The sequence below is a fragment of the Cryptomeria japonica genome, chromosome 1, assembly GCF_030272615.1.
Source record: "Cryptomeria japonica chromosome 1, Sugi_1.0, whole genome shotgun sequence".
Taxonomy (NCBI): Eukaryota; Viridiplantae; Streptophyta; class Pinopsida; order Cupressales; family Cupressaceae; genus Cryptomeria; species Cryptomeria japonica.
Genome location: NC_081405.1, coordinates 494019134 through 494040083, shown reverse-complemented (window position 1 = coordinate 494040083; position 20950 = coordinate 494019134). Strand labels below are relative to the sequence as shown.

Sequence of the window (20950 nt, the reverse complement as noted above, 5' to 3'; positions counted from 1 at the left end):
TTGCTGAACCTCCAGAAAGAATGCCGTACAATCTCCAAGATGCTAATAGCTGCAAACAAATCCAAACCACTGTATTGGGGGCTACGTCCCAAACAGGCAAGGCATTGGGGTTGGCGTCCCAGATGCTGAAAAGCTCTTCCAGAGCCAAATCTCAAATCCAAGATGTAAAATGTGTAAAAGATAATAAGAATTAGGTCTCAACTTCCTTATAACACCTTCCCACTAAGCTCAAACCCTAAAAGTGACTCAATGGGGCGTTTAGGGTTAAAATGTTATATTTCTCATTTTAAGTTGTCAAGTGCATAGAAAATGACCTTTTTTCAAATATAAAGAAATCCGTTCACCGAAAGGATCTGAGTCAAAAGAGAAATATTTAGAAAAGTCCAAGACCTTTCCAACGAGCTATCACACCAAGGGATACGCATCCAGATGAGGCCAAAAACCCCTTATCACTCCAAAATGGCTATAAACATAGCCTTATTTAAATAATTAAACGCTAACTTAAGAAATATTTAAATATATTAAAAATATATCCCAAATAGCTGTAGAAGGCTCAAATGACTCCAAAAACCTGAAACGGAATTTGCCACCTGTCTGTGACTGAAGTCGGAAATCATGGATCAACTGGCAGTCTCATCCCTAAAATCTAGGGATGCTCCTAGAAACTAGGAAACACACCCAAATCTCCTGAAACTGAAACCATCTAAAAGGTCATGAATAACCTCACGACTGGCAACTGTCACGACCTCCTAAAATTTAGGGATACCCCCTAAAATCTAGGAATTGCTCCAAACTGGCTCCAAATTGCCTGTAAAGCCAAAATCCAATCACTATATGCACTGAATGAGTCCCAATCAACCTCTGCTAGCCTACGAGACTCCAATGATAGGCCAACTCCTCCATCTCCGATGTCCACTCTAGAAAGGGGACATGACACTCTCCTAACTCTCTACTCTGTTATTAGTTTACTCATTCATGCTTTATGTTTATCAGACTATAACATTGATCATAATTATGATATTGATATTGGATAATGATGGATTAGATTGACGATCTACTTAACTATGTTAAGCGTCAATCTAAAGGGCTATCGGGCTACTAACCCAATAGCATATTAATGTCGATTCATATATGAATCAGCATTAATATGCTATCGGGGTATTAACCCGATAGCATATAATGCTAACTGTAATTGTTATTGTTTACTTTATATTGATCCATTATTATATGCTTGATACTGATTCATTATCAGGTATGTTTTATCTGAAACAAATAACAAATACCGATTCATGATCGGATGTGTTTATAAAGCGCTGTTATCATTAACAGTGATACCGATTCACCATCGGGTATGTTCATAAGCATTAAACAATTCATTATCGGGTATAAGCACTGTTATCATTATACCGATACATTAATGTTTGTAGCACCGATTAGTTACGGATCGGTTAATGTTAATAAGGGTCACGACCAAGTGACATCTTGGTCGGACATGTCTAAAAGACATGTCTGATCAAGGTGCCAATTGATCGTGGCCATCCTACTACTTATACATTATTCAAACCAAAGGAGATGACATTGAAATCGATACATGTTCATCCTCCTAACCTGCAGTAAAAGAAAGATAGCAATATTAGTGTCATAGTTATAATATCAAAAATTAAAATACACCATCCTGCATATAACCTGTTCATTAAATTGGAAATTACAATACTTTTACACATGGAAAGTACAGTATCATTTCTTATGATGAAATTAATAGGAGCTTCATCCTTTTTCTCTAAACAGAAGAACAAGTTGCTATCAGTTGAGAAATATGTCTTTGAATTCGTTCCCCTTATTTCATTCAAATGTAAAGATCCAACCTTGATCTTGATGAGCTAGAAGGACGATTTTGAAAAATAATCAAAGGAGGTTTTGAGAAAAATTAGAAAATAGAAGATACAATTTGGCAAGAATTGCTCTTTGTCTTCAAGAGGGAGAAAAAGAATTAAAAGTTTGAGAGATCATCATGTCAGGGATTAAGATTCTTCTTCATACTGAGATTCTGCATAAGTATTCATCATTTATAGGGGAAGCCGACGTGGACCAATTTCTTGAGAGCCTTCAAAAAAGTGTTACAGCAGAAAATCCCAATGAAATTGCAAGATAAATCCTCATTTTTGTCTTGATTGTGCTTTGAAAAAGACTTCTATTTTTAAGATCTATTGTGAGATCTTTTTTCTTGCAAATGATGATAAGCTTAGATGAGGTTATTATTCACTTTTGTAATAATCCCAACTATTAGTTCAACAAATATGTTGCATGCTTTAGGTTGATTTTCAATGGATAGGATTAATTTGTGATAAGTTTGTATTCATGAAATCAAGCTATTTAAATCAGTGTTATCAGACTTGCCTAGACTTAGCGAGTCCTGAGGCGATCCACACTCACTGAGTCTAAGAGACTCAACAACTGAGTCTGGTGGATTCGCCAAACTCACCAAGTCTAGTCAAGTCCCAGGCATAAGACTCAGTCATTTGGCTAGGCATGAAAAAGAAAAATAAAATAAAAATCAGCAACTTAACTTTTGTTTTTTTACTTATAATTGCCTCAACCACCCTAAAAGTAACTTCATTTCATTTTTAAGCCAAAGGACAAGAAGAAAGAAGAGTCTTTTGAGCCCAATTTGGATTGCATTGTAGGGAAACCAGCAAGGAGTTTGAGCAAAAATCGGTTGTTGAATCACATTTGGTCAGATTTGTATCTACTTTTGGTGCATCTTGAGGTGTCTACAAAGGGTTGGAAAGAGCTCACTATTGATATCAAGCAAGATTTAGAGGTAAGTTTGTATTTTGAAGGTTTTTTTTTGTTTTCTTTATCCAAAATTTCATCTTTCTTTTACATTTCCTCTTTCTTCTCTATATTTTATTTTAGTGGATCAGAACAAAGTCTAGGTGTGTTTAATTATTTTGTTCAACAAACCCTAGGTATATTGTAAAAAAAAAATTAGTTTTCTAGTTGCAAAACCTACATTTTTTATATTAGGTTAATTATAAATCACAAGTGTTAATTTTTTTTATTTATATGTCATTGCATGATTCTTGAGATTTCTAAGTTGTCTTTATCACAATGTCCCAAACACCGGTTAAATCAGACCCTTGTTGAAAACATGCTATGATTACCCCTAGGCAAAACAAAGGAGAAGTAACTTAATTTCATTGAAAAACAACTTTTCATGGGGGAGGCATTAATAGATTAAAATACCATCTTGCAAATATACCAATCCATGATGCTACTCCATGCACACTTGTGCATTTTGAGGTTATGTGTGAAGTGCGAGTGCAATTAGAAACCTTTGAGCAAAAAAAATAATTAAAAAAGAGGCAAAGAGGGGAGATGGCAGCCATTGGTGGAAGTAGAATCTTCTTCCATTCCTCATTTCATTCATCTTCAGGTGTTGGTAGTGCTGGTGTTGGTGCTAGTGGTAGTGGTAGTGGTAGTGCAGTGGCAATGGCAGTGGCAGTGGCAGTGTAGATCAAATCTACATTTTATGGGTTTTGATTCAAAAGAGCATTGATAGAAGCAATAAAAATTTGAGGAAGGAAAGAGGGAGCTTCACTTCGATGCATGCAGCTTTCCATATTTGGCGGCTTCTTTATTAAAATCAGCTAAGAAAATCTTTTTATAAAAATTCCACATGTCGCTTCAATGCACATTTTTTTCAATGCAAGTCTTCCACTTCCCTTCAAGCAGTGCCAGCGAGCCACATGGTGGCTTCTTGCCCCACTGCAAAAAGTGAAAGTCGAAAAGGCTTTTGGATAGTGATATCTCTACAGCATGCCATTTGTCACAAGAACACAGTTTTTGAGAGTTACTCATGTGTTGCATTGTTTAAAGTTCCACCATTGGTCAAAATTGCAAAAAGAACCCGCAAGCGGGGCCACCACAAAAAGAAACCAAGTTGTACACACGGCAGCACAAAGCTCTTTTGGAGCAAACAAGATTCTGACATATTTTGGAGCTGTTCTATTGGCCGAGGCAGCAAATGTGACCGACAAATGGGATCAATGCGACGCAAAGAGAAGGGGATGTGTGTCAACACGGCACTCTTTAGGAGTGAAGGAGAGGCTAGCACATTTTTAATGCTATACCATTGTTTCCCGTTATAATAGCTTGCATCCTGCACGTGCCACGTATTAAGGAAAGCAATCATCAGTCAACTAAGTAGTCACAATGGCCTTAATCATTGAAATCTGAAACACATACCAAAGCTACAGTAACATTCTGTTACCACTGAGATCTCTGCCAAACTAGAAAGAGATGCGTCTATATATTGTAATGTTTTGATTGTAAAAGGGGTTCGCAGGTTCACCAATTCACAATTTCAGGATTTGGTAGCAGTTCTAGTAGTAGAGTTAGTAATTTTAGGAGATATCATAAACATTTGTATTACATCAAACCTTAGCAGGTGCTTCTTGTGGGAATATTTGAATATTATGATCTGTGAAAATATAGCCTTTGTATTCTATTCTCTTCCCAACAATGAAGAATCTGTGCCATTATGTGTTCAATAATTTGGGATTATTTGTTTCTTATTATTTATAGTCTCACTTCTACAATCTGTAACTTCATAGTTACATCTCAAGATTTTAAATCATACATGTGCTCTTTTAAGATCTCTATGAATTTATAAATGGTTATCGGTCACATTATGCATAATTGAAAATGAACCTCATTAAAATTATGGCGTATCACCTTAGAATATCTTTTTCAATTTATTTCATTTTAGTATCTCTCTATCCCTTTTCATCCCCCTTGCAAAATTTGAAAAGTCGGCTCCTAAAATCCCAAAGGCTGTTTCATAGGCCATAGTCCCACATCTATGTTTTGGATTGCTCTTTAAACATAAGCTTTCGAGTTTAACAATCTTTTTTGGCACACCTAGTGGGACCCTTTCACATTTGTTTACAAGTTGAATTGTATGAGCCAAGGACATGTTACTAGGTCACAATTAGCACAAAACCTAGATCTTTTGTTACCTCCTCTGGTAGTGGTTGTGCTACAAAGAGTAGTTGGGCCGAGTGTAACACAAACTCAAGCGCAAGCACGTATGGCTGCCCTAGGAGCATTGAGGAACTTTGTAGCATGAAATAGCGGTAGTCTGCTTATCCCTCCAATCCCTCCAAATGTATGGGATACTATTCCAGCCAACGCACTATAAGAACTCCCCAAATTTACTAGAGAGGGTTTCAAAACTCCCACAAAACACTTGCAAGATGTGGCAGATGTTTGCATTGTGCACCATGTCACGACACAAAATGTGACTTTGAGGTTGCTTGTTGCATCTTTCAAGGAAAAAAAGCTCTTGATTGGTATCAGTCTTTGCCACCCAATTCAATCGCCCCATGGAATCAACTAAGTGATAGATTCTTCGATAGATTTAATGAAAAGGGCGACCGATCATGTCTTCTGCAACAACTAATCACAATCAAGAGGGCCCCGCAAGAGGCCTTTACTAATTTCTCATAAAACTTGGCAAAGGATTCTGACAACAACTTGACCCCCGGCATGTATGGCTATTGTCTTCTGCCTTAAACCCTTCAACTCAAATATAGGTGTAATGATTCAATCTCTTGGAGGCCAAATGCTTCCAGATGCTATAAGGGCGAAGAACAATTTGATAGACACAAGGAAGCTTCCACCTTGGTCGCCTATGCCTATGTTCGCAAAGTTGTCAATACCACCACAAGAAGAGGCCTCAAGCACTTCACAAGCGAAGCCCCCAATGTATATATACCCTGCTACCCAAACAACAGCATCGACTTCATCGTCTCTAGTCGCAAAGATGAATGACATGAAAAGCATTCTACAAAACTTTTCAAATGAGATCATCAATCTCAAAAGGCAACAAGCCACACCTCCAAAGCCTCCTTACCAGAACTATTAGGGGAGAAACCCTGATTACTAGCATAACCGGGTTTCCAAAAGAGAACAACCAAGCACAACCCAACAATCAAATTGTCTCGATTCCTACTCCCTTGCAAGCAATTCCGCCAAGTCCACACAGAGAACTACTTTCTAGCCAAAATAATTTGGTGGATGACTCTAATTCATGTTGTTTTCCTTGCACTGATCCACATACACCTTGAAATTGCCATAGAGGGAACATACAACAAAGAGTGGCAAAGCAATCAAGGCAAGGAGTTGCATCTCAAGAACTTCATATGGATACATGTCCCCTAGGTTGAAAACGTCGTCCTAATGGCCCAAGTGCAGGTATGTCACTAGAGCAAGAAGAAGATATCACTTAAAATCATGGGCTTTTCTCTTGGGTTGAAGGAGAAAACATAGCATTTTCCAACGATACTTCTACATCAAAGATCCCTCAAGTCTAGTCAAACTACTACACCCAGTCAAAGAAGAAACTAGTTGAAAATTAGGAAGCTACCCCGAGACCCAAAGTAACTTTTTGGAAGAACCCAACACTATAGACATTGCCTTCATTGTTCCAAAAGCAAAGCAACATGGTGTTGAATAAACCAAAATATGTTTCAACCTCAAGGATTGTCAAACATAGTTGAGTAGGTTAAAAAGGCCCCCACTAATGTTCCCTTGTGGGATCTTTTGTCCATTCCTGAACAAAAGTCTCTATTGTGAGAAGCATTAAAAGATTAGGAGAAACCAATACTGGCTGACTTAGCTAGATATCTTAATCAATCTAAGGCAAAAGAGACAGGAAAAGGTATGCAACTGCACATGGCTGCTGCATTCACAAATTCAAAGGAAAAAGTAAGTAAAACAAATCCCACCCCTTTTATTTGAATCTCATTGTGGAAAACAAATTGTTATCCATGATTGATTTTGGTGTGAGTACCACAATGATGCCCAAACAAATTGTAGATTCGCTACACTTAGAGTACGAGCCTTTAAAAAGGGGGGTAATGCAATTAGATGGGAAGAAGGTTCAAACAATAGGTGTCATTAAGGACCTCCCTTTAACACTATATTCTTTCTCTAGCATTATAGTGCCTCAAAAAGTTATGATAATAGACATCCCACCCATTTTCAAGCTATGTTTGTCAAGATATTTCACTGCAAAAATTGGGAGACATTTGTCCTTAGATTGGCCCATTTGATCCTGAGAACTAATTATGGCTGAAAAATGAAAGTGCTATCAGAGTCACTGCATCGAGAACATATAGTCGATGATGCTATGATGAATTTTGAAGCTACTCACACATCTTTTTCAAAAAATGAAATGTACTGTGTTGAAATGCTTGAAGATGAAAACATGACAAGCAACAAAAGCTCCAAAGAAAAGGCTTTCATCAATGAATATATGCAAAGTGATCCTTTTGGGAATTATGATGCCACTGGTTTGGGAACTTATGTAATCTATGACGAGGATCAGATCATCTTTGAAGTCACAAAACAGGCATAAATTCAAGGTGAAGATTCTAAAGATAGCTCTCTTTTATAGACCCTATACTTTGATGGTGTGAGATGCAAAACAAACTTTGGAGCTGGTATCTACTCATGTCTCCTTTAGTGGGAAAGCTTTTCAGATCCTTCCAATTCCAGTTCAGTTGCACCAATAATGACACCAAATATGAAGCTTTGGTCTGTGGTTTAAACCTTGCCAAAAAAATAGGAGTGAAGCAATTGAAGGTATTCAGAGATTCTGAATTAGTAGTTAAGAAAGTTAGAGGAATGGCAGTTGCAAAGAACGTCTACATGAGATCCTATCACCATTAGATATCGGATTTGACCAAAGCATTTGAAGCATTCAATATCCAAGCAGTCCCGAGATCTCAAAATATCAAAGCTGATAGGATGCCAATGATCAACTCACAATTTGATTCGCCAGTAGATATGTTAATCAATAAACATTCAGTGAGAATAATTGTCAAGTCCGCCATTCCAGACAATGACCAAAATTGGCAATTTTTTGAGAATGACTCAAATCAACTTGTTCTTGCAACAATCAAGTGGATTTGTTGAATAGCTGCAGCAAAGATAGAGGAAGCTTATGGAGATCAAATCATCCAACTTAGGACTAACAAGCTTCCAAAGGGGCTGATAACTCTGGAGAATCTCTTTGATTCATATGATGCAAGGATTGATAAGAGGAAGTTTTTAGTAGATAAAGGTTGTTGGTGTTGGAATAAGCCACACCCGGACCGACGATGGACTGGTCCAAGAGTGGCCAGTAGCTCAGTGGTAGAGCACTCCAGCAGCATATGGAAGGTCCTAGGTTTGAGTCCTAGCTGGTCCATGTCTCAACATGGTATCAGAGCCAGGTCCAGGCTAGGAGCCCCAAGCAAACGAGAGGTGTGGCTTAAGGGGGGGTGTTGGTGTTGGAAATAAGCCACACCCGGACTGACGATGGACTGGTCCAAGAGGGGCCAGTAGCTCAGTGGTAGAGCACTCCAGCAGCATATGGAAGGTCCTAGGTTCAAGTCCTAGCTGGTCCATGTCTCAACAAAGGTGACTATTCTCAGCTGGATATTGGATATGGAAGGAAACTCATGGTGGCAAAAGATGTTTCCCAAAAAGATAAAGACTAATTAATATCTTTTTGCAGCAAATATGATAAGGCCATGGCCTGGACTTATGAAGGCCTTAAAAGGATACAATCATGATGTAATGTCCCCTTTTTGTAAAATGCCCTAGTTTGCCCTAGATTTCAATTCTCGTCCAATAAGGGAGGGTTAAAGAGGGAGTACATTTATCTCCTTAAAAGGGAAACCAAAATCACAATATATGATCAATCTGCTGTATGCATTAATTTATTATCAGTATCAAATCTGATCTCCTTATATCAGATTCAGGCCTTCGTTGATCTGCTTTTTTCCCTCCTTGGAACATTTTGAAGTGTTGCGCATATTTATCCTTCGACCTAGACCTGGGTGGAAGGCTATGTTCCTTCCCAACGGGTCCCCCCTTTCCAAGAGTAGCAGCCCTTCACCAAGTCTTCTGCCTTAACTAATCACTTGATGGTTATTGAATCAGATTAGGGTTGGCAACCTTTCTTGATTATCATTGTTAAGTTATGGTTTTGTATTATAATTGTAATATCAGGGTCGCAGCCTTTAGTCTACCATTTGCTGACTATTTTTATCATGTAATTATTATTATTATTGCTGCATATGATAGATTATGTCTTGCTATTCTCTGCTCTGATAATCACTGCCTGTAACTTAATAACAGTTCTGATCTGATCTGGTCGATGGTGATGTCCCTGGATGCTTTTGATTCCTTTCCTTTATATCTCTCAATATGAGGGAGAGGTCACACCTCTTCATCATGTATGCCTTTTGGCAAGAGACACACCCTTTCCACCATTAGCACCCTTTGAAAGAGTGCAACTCTTCATTATATCTGCCCTTTGAAAGGGACACAACCTTTCATGATCAGACCTGCACTTATTTAAATCAGATGTGCATTTCTGATTCCCCAAATTATCCTCCTCAAATGAGGTTCTCTTCTCCCTTTTATATCTCATGTTTGAGGGAGACACAACTTTTCATTTCAGGTCTTTGACCATTCATTAACTTAATATAAATTTAATTATATTTAACTACATTATTTTATATATTTATTTAAATATTATTATTATTTACCATTAAATTGTATTTCAAAGTGGGGACATTACACGGGATATTGTCCAGCATACTATTGACTTGGTTGAAGGAGCTAAACCAGTCTACTAGAAGCAAAGGCCGGTTAACCCAAAGATTGAGTCTCTCATGGCTCAAGAGCTAAAGAAACTAATGAACTCAAAGATCATATATCCCATCAAACATTCAATGTGGGTATCTAAACTGATTCCTGTCAGGAAAAAGAACGGGGAGATCAAACTCTTTGTGGACTTCAGAGATTTGAATCGAGCATCTTTAAAGGATCACTATCCTCTCCCTTCAATGGAACAAATTCCTCAAACAGTGGCGGGAGCAGAAATGTTTGCTTTGCTCGATGGTTTCTTCGGATACAACCAAGTATGACTCAAAGAAGAAGATCAGCGTAAGACCACTTTCACAACCAAGTGGGGAGCATTCACATGTGCCAAGATGTTGTTTGATCTCTTAAAAGCAGGAGCCACATTTTAGCAAGCGATGGATGTAGCTTTTCAAGGCCTAATCAACCTGATCATCCTCAAATATCTAGATGATCTCACGCTTTTCTCAAAGTCAAAGGAAGATCATTTTGATCATTTGCAAAATGTTTTCCAAATATGCCAGGAATTCAGGGTATCACTGAACCCCAAGAAGTGTGTCTTCGGTGTTCCGCGGGGCAAAATTTTTAGGATATGTTGTCTCTAAAGAAGGGATTTTTATTGATCTTGATAGAGTCAAGGCAATCAAAGAATTACCGCTACCAGTATACAAGAAAGGAGTCCAATCTTTCTTGGGAAAGATTAACTTTGTTAGTCGCTCTATATCAAAATTTGACTCCCAAAGGTAGAGCACTATTTGAAAAGATAAAGGATGCAATTTCTTCGACTCCGGTGCTAGTCAATCCGGACTTCTCTAAAGACTTTATCATGTATATCTATGGCAGTAAACATAGCTTGGCACCTGTAATAATGCAGAAAAATGATCATGGAAAAGGTGAACATTCCATCGCCTTCTATTCAAGACCCCTGCAGAGGTGTGAAACCAAATACAACTTTGTTGAGAAGCAATCCTTCACAATTTGTAAAAGGGCTTAAGAAGTTCAGACATTTAGTGGCTGGAAACAAGATCATGTTGTATGTAGTCCATTCTAGCAAGAGAGAATACATACACACTCAAGTATGTCTTTATAAACCCATGCTCATACAGATACATACATACATGCATATATATACATATATATGTGTGTGTATGTATATAAATATATGGACATGTGTAATTTGCCCCATCCCTCTAGACACACACACACGTATATATATGGGGCCTATGTAATTTGCCCCATCCCCTAGTTGGTAGAAAATTATGTCCTTGCTATGTGGGTTCTCATGGATGTTCACAGTTAGTAGTATAGTGCTTTTGGTTAGGGTTTGCATTTTGTAATGTCCCCACTTTGAAATACAATTTAATGATAAATGATAATAATAAAATTAAAATTAAAATATAAAAGAACACAATTAAATATAATTAAATTTTAATTAAGTTAATGAATGGTCAAAGACATGAAATGAAAAGTTGTGTTCCCTCAAACATGAGATATAAACGGGAGAAGAGAACCTCATTTGAGGCGATAATTTTGGGGAATCAAAAAGTGCAGATATGATATAAATAAGAATTGCAGATCTGAATTTGAAAGGTTGTGTTCCTTTCAAAAGGCAGAAATAATGAAGAGTTGCACTCTTTCAATGGGTGCTAATGGTGGAAAGGGTGTGTCCCTTTCCAAAGGGGCATACATGATGAAGAGGTGTGACCTCTCCCTCACATTGGAGGATATAAAAAGGAGAAAGTCTCATTTGAGGAGGACATCCAAGGGAGATCAATTTGAAGTATAATTTATTATTCTCAAAGGGCAGCAATGAAGAGTGATGACTCATTTCTTATGAAGAGGTGTGACTTTCCACAAATGAAGATATAAAGAAGAGATTAAATCAATTGAGAAGGGGGAATTGGAGGAACCATCCATAAGATCAAAGAAGACAAGAAAGTCAATGGATTAATATCTAATATCAGAATTAACAAGGGTGAAAATTAGCAGACTTTGATATTTACAAGGGCAAGATTCAGGGCAATCCCAAAAGGGGACATTACACATTTGGTTCAATTTTTGGAGGCCTTATGAAGTTTATAATCAAAAATTTATATTAAGAACATCATAATTCCTAATCAATTACCTGTGCTCACAAACATTCTATAGTATCTATTGTGAATCCCTAATAAATGTTATCATATGAATATTTGAAATTTCCTACATTTTTAAATTTTCCCTATTTTTCAATAGTAATGGCCTATTGTCCCTAGAAATGGTCTTAAAAATAACCCATCCCAGAAACCATCCCCCTATCCCTGCCCCCAAAAACTTGGGGCAGCACAGGTTATTATAATAGGTAAGCGTCATGCAAACATTGAAAATTATAAGAACATACATAGAATTTTTATATACATCTGAAACTAACATATAAATCAAGAATATAAATCATTAACTAAACTTATCGATCTATCTCAAACAAGTTAACAAAGTATCTATTGTGAATCCCTAATAAATGTTATCATATGAATATTTGAAATTTCCTACATTTTTAAATTTTCCCTATTTTTCAATAGTCGTCACCTATTGTCCCTAAAAATGGCCTTAAAAATAACCCATCCCAGAAACCATCCCCCTATCCCTGACCCCAAAAACTTGGGGCAGCACAGGTTATTATAATAGGTAAGCGTCATGCAAACATTGAAAATTATAAGAACATACATAGAATTTTTATATACATCTGAAACTAACATATAAATCAAGAATATACATCATTAACTAAACTTGTAGATCTATCTCAAACAAGTTAACAATATACAATAAGTATGATATGAATTATTTATTATCTTAGAACATTGTGACCTTATCTTTTGATAAAAGTTGAAGATGCTCACAACTTTTCTTCCATTTGACAAATCCTCCAGCCTTTTTTCTTTTAAAAATAGTAAGCTTCAAGAGTGTCAACCAAAAATTAAATGGCAAAATTAGAAGGGGAGAAAGCACACCTCTTCTTCCAACTCACGACAAATTAAGGCAGTTCTCCAGCGAAAATGAACCTTGGATTGGCTTACATCTGTAAAAATATGATCTCCAACATATAGAATTTCATCTCCATGTATACCCAAAGCCTTTTCGACCATCTGTGCACTACCACCAGAATATAATCCACCTACACGATACATCAAGACTCAGTCTTCTAAAAAATAGAATCACAAAACCAACATTTGTAGTTACAAACAAATGTTGGCGCATAATTTTTAACCTCCCTCTAAAAAAGTTACTTATGCAAAATAATAAATTTGAGTTATACAAAAAAGGCAACAAAAATTGAACTCTTAATGAAAACAAAACTTAAAATAATCTTGCCCCTACCATGTTATATCATCAACTTTCTGATATATGAAAAAGGGGTAAAACATATAGCAAATTAATAAACAATGAACATGCTTGAATCAACAAAATATCTTGTTGAGAGACATTAGCCTTTTCTTATAAAGGTAATGGTAAAGTTCATTTTTTGTGTTAAAACCTTACGAGCAAAGCTCCTCGGCATACAAGACCCTACTTGGGAGAACAACGGACACTCTCACTTTTCTTTGGAAAAATTGTTCAAATTTAGTTACCATTGGATCTTGAACTGATTGTTGAATCAAGTGTTTAAGAAAGAAAAAGGCATAAATTTGAGTTTTCGCCCAGAATCACACTTGTTCATCATTTCGAGATCAGTTTAGCATCAGAGAGAACCATAACAGAGTCTAGAAAGGACAATACATCATTTATCATACTTGCTAAGCAACATTGTTTATACTAAGAGTATCATCTACACAGGAGTCAAGTCCTGAAATTTGTGACATCTTGCTTTGCAGGAATAACCCACTTCTCATATATATATACCAATGTGTACCTCAAGTAGCAACTGTTTCATTTAGAGAAACTCAACATCTCAAAAGGTTTTTATTGCATTTATGCCTATTGATATTAATGATGTTGTTTTGAACTTTTGTATACCAATTTGCAAATAAAGGCGTTGGATTAACTCCAGAAATATTTTGGATGCCCAGGTAATTATTTAGGAATGAATCTTTCTATCTAATGTTGATTATTTGTTTCATAGATTATCATGATACAGATACAACCACTTTTCAAAAAAATTAGGAGACAATACAGTATGACAGTCATACAATATTATTTTACTTAAAAAGTAAAAACATAAATTTAAGATAAAACCAATAGACACACGTCTATACTCACATAAAGAGAGATACTTTGTTCAGAAACTTTAAAATGTTATATTGCTAACAAAGAGACTTTACTAGGAAAGCAAACATAGCCCATGTGACAAGAACGGACAATATACTCAATTGCTATGTCCCCTGGCATTTCCTGCTGGCCTTTCCAGGATGGAAATGACATCAAATGCTGGGAAGTCTTTTTGGATGACATTGCTAGGAGGCCAATTGTTGAAGACAGCACGTGACTGCAATATATTAAAAATTTAAATATGACAGAATTTTTTACATAAGACAATACAAACTATACAAAATCAAAAACATTTTAAAATAAAAATAAATACAAGCCTTTTAAGTTGAGGCTTCTACTAATTAAGAACCAATGGTAGAGCCTATTAAAGTCAAGTCCAATGAAGAGGGTAATGATGAAGAATAGAGATGATTTTAAGTGAGGCTTGACTTCACAATTTGACATCTCTGAAATAAACCCCTTAGTTTTTTTCCGTTTTTGAATACGACACTAGCACCCATTAGCATTAGCAATAAGCAAACTAAACCATCTCGACCACTTGTGCAGTGGGAGGATAAGATATAACATGTAATAAACCCCCTTAATTTTTATTTTATTTTTCAATGAGATTACAAAGCAAACACAATAACCCGTTAAGGTTAGAGAAATAATCCAAAACAATTGAAAGGGAACCCATCCACCTTTTGTTCACCAAGAGCTCAATCTGGGAGGGCAAGAGCATACGGTGTTCTGGGGATCATTATCACCACTAACCGAACTGAAATTACAATGCATGGGCGGCAAGCCAGCCTCTTCTGCTTATCCAGCAAGGTAGAAACTAAACTACTTGACGGTAAACCAGCCAAGGAAAACAACAAGAAATGTAAACACAATCACTCTACCACATATTTCAGCGGGAGGATAATACATAGAAACTATCACTCTACCGCATGTTTCAATGGGAGGACAATATCACTCGACCACTTACTCAGTGGGAGGACAAAAGTTACAAACTGGAATTACAATCACTAGGCGGCTAAGCCAGCCTCTTCCACTTATGCAGTGGGGAATTACAATGAGCACTTCAAGTTCACATGTAGAGGTTAGTACTACTAACCAATGATACAAGGATGATTACAATGAAGTACTACAAGATTACAATAATCAACTACAGCTGATTTCAAGCCACTAACACAAAATAACAAGTCTGATATAAAATAACAGCATTTCCAAAACTGGACCAGCAACACTGTAAATGCTCACAACTCACTCCAATCCACTCTAAATCACACCAAAACTGAAGCAAATGAAACTAACAACTAAGGCAATCAATCTCAAACCTCAATCAGCACAATGGAAGCTTCAACAGTTGTGCACGCAACCCGAGGCAACTCCCAAATGGTACGGCCTGCTGTAGAATTCGACTTGCAACCAAAAATAAAGAACACCATGTTCAAATCTGCAAAATGGTGAAGAATATCGCCCAGGGAGTATGGTGAGATAGAGCCAGTACCCAAAATGCAATGATCGACAAGCAGGGAGATATGAATAAAATGATGCTTCAGCCACCACGTCCAGCAACATCAAAAAAACACAGCAAACAAACTCCTCAAATCCACACAAAACGCAATCCACAATATCGAACCACAGCTAGGAGTGATGTCTCACACTCGAAACTGCAAAGGATAATCTAGGAGGTTTTCACCCTCGAAGAAGTTTGGAGTCATTCTGACAACATAACATTATAATTTCTCTGGATGATCAAATGAGAGGCCAAGCACCTGTATAAATAGATTTCCAAGTCTGAAATTCAAATTCAAATGCCTCCAAATTCACCCCTTCAAATTTGCAATTCATTTCCCCCATGGTGGACCCAAGTATGGCATCCCACCCAAGTCAAAAAAACACGCCTAGCAAGAAGACCATGATTTTTGGCATGAAAATATACTTTGTCAAATAAAATAGAGTCTCCTCATTCACTTTGGTGTCCCCCTTCATAACACAAATGTTTCGCCTAGCAAACTTAGGAAAAATCATATTATGCACAATTCTCAATAACATTAATCAGTAATAAAATAATTAAATATTAAACCTTAGGATAAGGAAATAATATTTAATTAAATAACTTATAACTCCAATATTGATTGTCATCAAAATCAAGGATGAAGTTGTGCGATGAAAACCACTGAACTGAACTGGATCAGGACCCTATCCAAGACTGCTAAAAATAGAAATGCTCAAACTGCCACTTATTTTAAGTCATGAAATACTGCTCCGAAAAGCATGATCATCGCACCCAGAGAAAGAGTTTGGAAAGCTCAGTAAAACTGCACCATCCGGTCAGCCAAACCCTAACTTACTAAAAATAGTAAGTTCACACTTCACCGTAGAATCAATTGCATGTTATGCCACCCTAGACTTCATGGAAAATCTAGAAGGAAACCATAAGCAGAACTGAACAATTCCCTCCTAACAAACCCTAAAAAAGCTCGTGCAAAACTCCACAAAAGTTGGAAACCCTAATTCTCCTTTCCAAATAGCCTAAGGGTCTCCGGAGTAGGCCACTAGACCACTAAATGAACATCACTGAGAAGGGGACATTACAATCCGCCCTCCCCAAAATTGCTTGTCCTCAAGCAATCACAAGCCAAGATGTTGTAAAATCTCCTCATTCTCCCACATAGCATCCTCAACCGATAAGTCTTTCCACTTAACCAAATACTCTCTGATGGTCCTCCTCCTCAACAATTGTTCTCTGACATCAAGGATTGCTTCAAGAACTAGCACCAATTCTACCTCTTCATCCAAAGGAGGCAAATCAGAAGAGACTATCACATTGTGCCTAAGCGCCTTTTTGAGGCGTGACACGTGGAAGACATTATGTACTCAGCTACTCGCTGGTAGCTCCAACTCATAAGCCACAGCTCCCACTCTCCTGATGACCCTGAATGGTCCATAAAAACGTGGCTTAAGCTTTTAAGCTCCACTCTTCTAAAGAGTAGACTGTCTGAAGGGTTGTAGTCTCAAATAGACCATATCACCAACCTCAAATGAACGCTCAATACGCTACTGATCAACGTACAACTTCTATTGATTCTGTGCAATCTAGAGATTGTCCTTCAATGCCTTCAGAATATCTTGACACTGTTGAACCATATCCCTAGCTTGGGGTGCTTTGCTATCTCCAAACACCAAGTCAGCAAAGTTAGGGACCTCGTAACCATAGAGTGCCATGAAAGGAGACATCCGGATGGACATGTGATAAGTGGAATTATAGCAGTATTCACCAAGATTGAGCCATCTTACCTACGCCTTCTGCTATTCTGAAACATAGTTTCTCAAGTAACCTTCCAAACACTTACTTACTATCTCCGTTTGTCCATCTATCTGAGGATGGTAACTTGTGCTTGGGGTGAGCACAATACCACACAATCTGAAAATCTCCTACCAGAAAGAGCTTAGAAACTTGATGTCCTTATCACTCACAATGTTTTTAGGCAGCCCATGCAACCTAAACACCTCACGGAAGAACAAATCAGCAACCTGAGCCACTGTAAATGAGCTGGTGATAGCGAAAAAATGAGCAAATTTTGTTAATCTATCTACCACCACATAGATGCAATCCTTCCCACTAGCTTTCGGCAACCCGGTGATGAAATCCATAGAGATACTTTCCCATTTTTGACTGGGAATCGGCAATAGTTGCAACAAAACGGCGGGTGCAGTGTGCTCGTCCTTGTTCTTCTAACAAGTATGGCATTCCCTGATGTACTTCAAGACATCTTTGTTCAACCCTTTCCAAGAGAATCTCTCTCGGATCTGCTTGTATGTCTTGGAAAACCCTTGATGACTAGCAAGAGGAATGTCATGATAAGTCTATAATACCTTCTCCTTCAACTTAGATTCCGGTAGAAGAAGGATCCTCCCCTTGTACAAAATCAATCCATCAACCAAACTATACTTTTCAACATGAAAAGTACCTTCAACAATGCTGGTTGCAAATTGACTTTTGGCACAATCAGCAAGCAACAAGTCCCTCCAATCAGCAGTGAGCTCACATATAGAGCTCAGATGGGGTCTCCATGAAAGTGCATCTACCACTATGTTGTTTTTTCCTTTGACGTACTCAATGTCAAAGTCGCAAGCTTGAAGCTTACTAACCCACTTCTGTTGCCTTTCATTCAAATCTTTCTGGTGCATGAAGTGCTTAAAAGACTGTTATGATCAGTCTTAACAACAAACTTACTCCCCACAAGATATTGCCTAAACTTCGCGAGAGCATGCATTATGGCAAGCATCTCCTTGTCATATATTGAATATACTCTTTTAGGTCCCCTCAACTTCCTACTTTCAAAGACAATAGGATGCTTGTCTTGCATAAGGACCGCACCAACGCCTTCTCGTGATGCATCACACTGTAGTTCAAAAGGCTTGGTGAAATCTGGTAAGGCCAAAACAAGGCATGAGCTCATGAGCTCATGATCTCCTTGAACTGATCAAACACTGTTTGTGCCTTTTCTAACCACTCAAAGGCTCCTTTCTTAGTGAGATTTGTGAGAGGGGCATCCAACTGAGAATATCCCTTCACAAACCTCCTATAGAAACCACATAGACCCAAGAATCCCTTCAAGTGAGTTATGTTCTCAGGTGGTGGCCAATCAAGGATAGCTCTAATCTTTTCAGGATCCACCTTCTACATTGATGATGTGCCCCAAGGAGAGCAACTCCTTCATTCCAAATTCACACTTAGATTCTTTGGCAAACAATGATTCAGACTCCAGAATGCTGAGAATTCCATCTAAGTGTTGCAAGTGCTCCTTCTAAGACTTGCTGAAGATGAGGATATCATCAAAGAATATGAGCACAAACTTCCTCAACTGCTTCTGAAAGGTCCTGTTCATGCAAGACTGGAATGTGGCAGGAGCGTTAGTCAAGCCAAAAGGCATGACTAGAAATTCGAAATGCCCAAAGTGGCATCTGAAAGCAGTCTTCTCAATATCAAATGCCCTCATTCTAATTTGGTGGTAGCCCAATCTGAGATCTATCTTGGAGAATACACGGCACCATGCAGCTCATCAATGAGCTCATAAATTCTCGGAATAGGGTACCGATTCTTAATGGTTTCTGATTTAGGGCTCAGTAATCCACGCACATACGCATGGTCCCATCCTTTTTTACTAATACAACAGCCGAAGCAAAAGGGCTCTTGCTTGGCCTAATGTAACCCATGTCTAGCAGCTCCTTAATGGCTTTCTCAATCTCGTCCTTCTGCTTCTTAGGGTATCAGTAAGGAGTAGTCATGATAGGCTTAGTGCCTTCTTCCAACTCAATGATATGTTCAGTACCACGCTCGGGCGGTCTACCAAGGGGTGGATTTTCAAACACCTTACTCTTTGAAATCAAAGCTTGAATGTCATCAAGATAGCTTCTCTTCTCTTCGAGTGAGTTAGATGGCATGATCATACACTCAGGAGATCTTCTAAGAGGTGGATTTCCAAGGACCTTGCTCTTGTTTGTGATTAGAGCTTGAATATCAGTAGAGTAGTTGCCCTTATCTTCTAATGGATTTGACGGCATTATCAAACACTCTGCTGCCCACTCCACTTGGTTATGGCGGATCAGCCTCTCCATCCTCTTCAAAGATACAATCCGCGGGCCTCCATTAGACATCCCTCGCAAAACTACCTTCTTCCATTCAAACATGAACTTTAACTCCATGGTTTGCAAGTTAAGAGTGATCTCACCAAGAGATCGCAGCCACTGAATGCCAAGGACCACATCATCAGCCCCTCCAATATTGACAACATAGAAGTCATCCTTGACTTCATAGTTACCAAGCTTCATTGACATGTTCGAAACCATTCATTTGCAACAAATGGTTGATCCATCAGCCACCATGACCTTGAAGTCTTCAACATCATCAGTGATAAGGCCTCTCTTGGCGACAATTCTAGCATCAATGAAGTTGTGAGTTGCTCCGGTATCAATTAGAGCAACAAGTCGATGCTCTCCCAATGCTCCTCGAACTCTGAATGATTCATTCTTGTGGAAGCTAGAGAGTTAATCAACTATACCTCTATCTTCATGATCACTTTCAGGCCCTTCTGGAGCCTCTTCATACTCACTTCCCTCCGAATCAAGCTGTTGTTCTGAATTTTCAGAATCTGACCCATCAGATGAATATGCTTCCATTTGACGAGCATTACTCTTCCCATGGCATCTGTGACCCGGAACCCACGGTTCTTTGCATGAATAACACAGATTCTTTCTCCGGAGCTCTTGACGGAGCTCATCATCCATCCGGGAAGGGAACTTCTTAGGCTGATTAGAAAATCTATTCTTGTCTTTATGGAATGAGAAAGGCTTTGACTGAAATTTAGACTTAGGGGCAGCCAACTCCATGCTCCTAGCCTTCTTGATTGCTTCAACCAAGGTGGGCAGGTCAAAGGCTTTTGCCAACCTTTCAATGGTTCTTCAAGTCCCTTAGTAAATAGGACCACTAACCTCTTCTCAGAGATACTACTAACCATAACTGAAAGACTTTGAAACTCAGTTATGAAAGTATCCAAAGAGCCCTGTTGTTTGAGTTGTGCAAGCTCTCTAAACTTCACCTCCGGATCCTTGGTATCAAATCTTTCAATCAACTTGTTGGTGAATTCAGCATAGGTATTGATCAAGTTATGACCAAGGGTGACCAACCCATGGTACCACCATTCATGAGCAGCTCCAACTAAGTGCAAGGTGGCGAACTTGATGGCCTCTTCTTCGGGCATAGGCCTCAAGGACAAGTAATTGTCCAACTTCTGCACCCACGCTCTAGCTATGCTCTTACTGCTTCCATCAAAGTGTGCTAGAGTAACCTTCCCAAGAGCTTGATGATAGTCTCTTGGAGTGGAGTATCGATTGTCATACCTTCCTTCCCTCCTCTTCTTCTGATTCATGTATTGATCAAGAGACGAGACATTTCGAATCTCTTGGGGGAAAGCTGCATACGCCACGAAACTAGCCAGGATCTCCTCAGCTACAGGGATTT

At 38.3% G+C, this 20950-nt stretch overlaps 1 protein-coding gene across 4 annotated transcripts in view; it reads right to left on the bottom strand.

The window, feature by feature from the left end:
* Nucleotides 1–20950, bottom strand: part of LOC131073494 (uncharacterized) — a 112197-nt gene that overhangs the window by 24959 nt on the left and 66288 nt on the right. For all 4 annotated transcript variants that reach the window (XM_058009927.2, XM_058009929.2, XM_058009930.2 and 1 more), the window contains exon 12: nt 12684–12847. In XM_058009927.2, coding sequence (XP_057865910.2) covers nt 12684–12847 — 164 coding nt within the window. The remainder of the gene's footprint in view (nt 1–12683; nt 12848–20950) is intronic.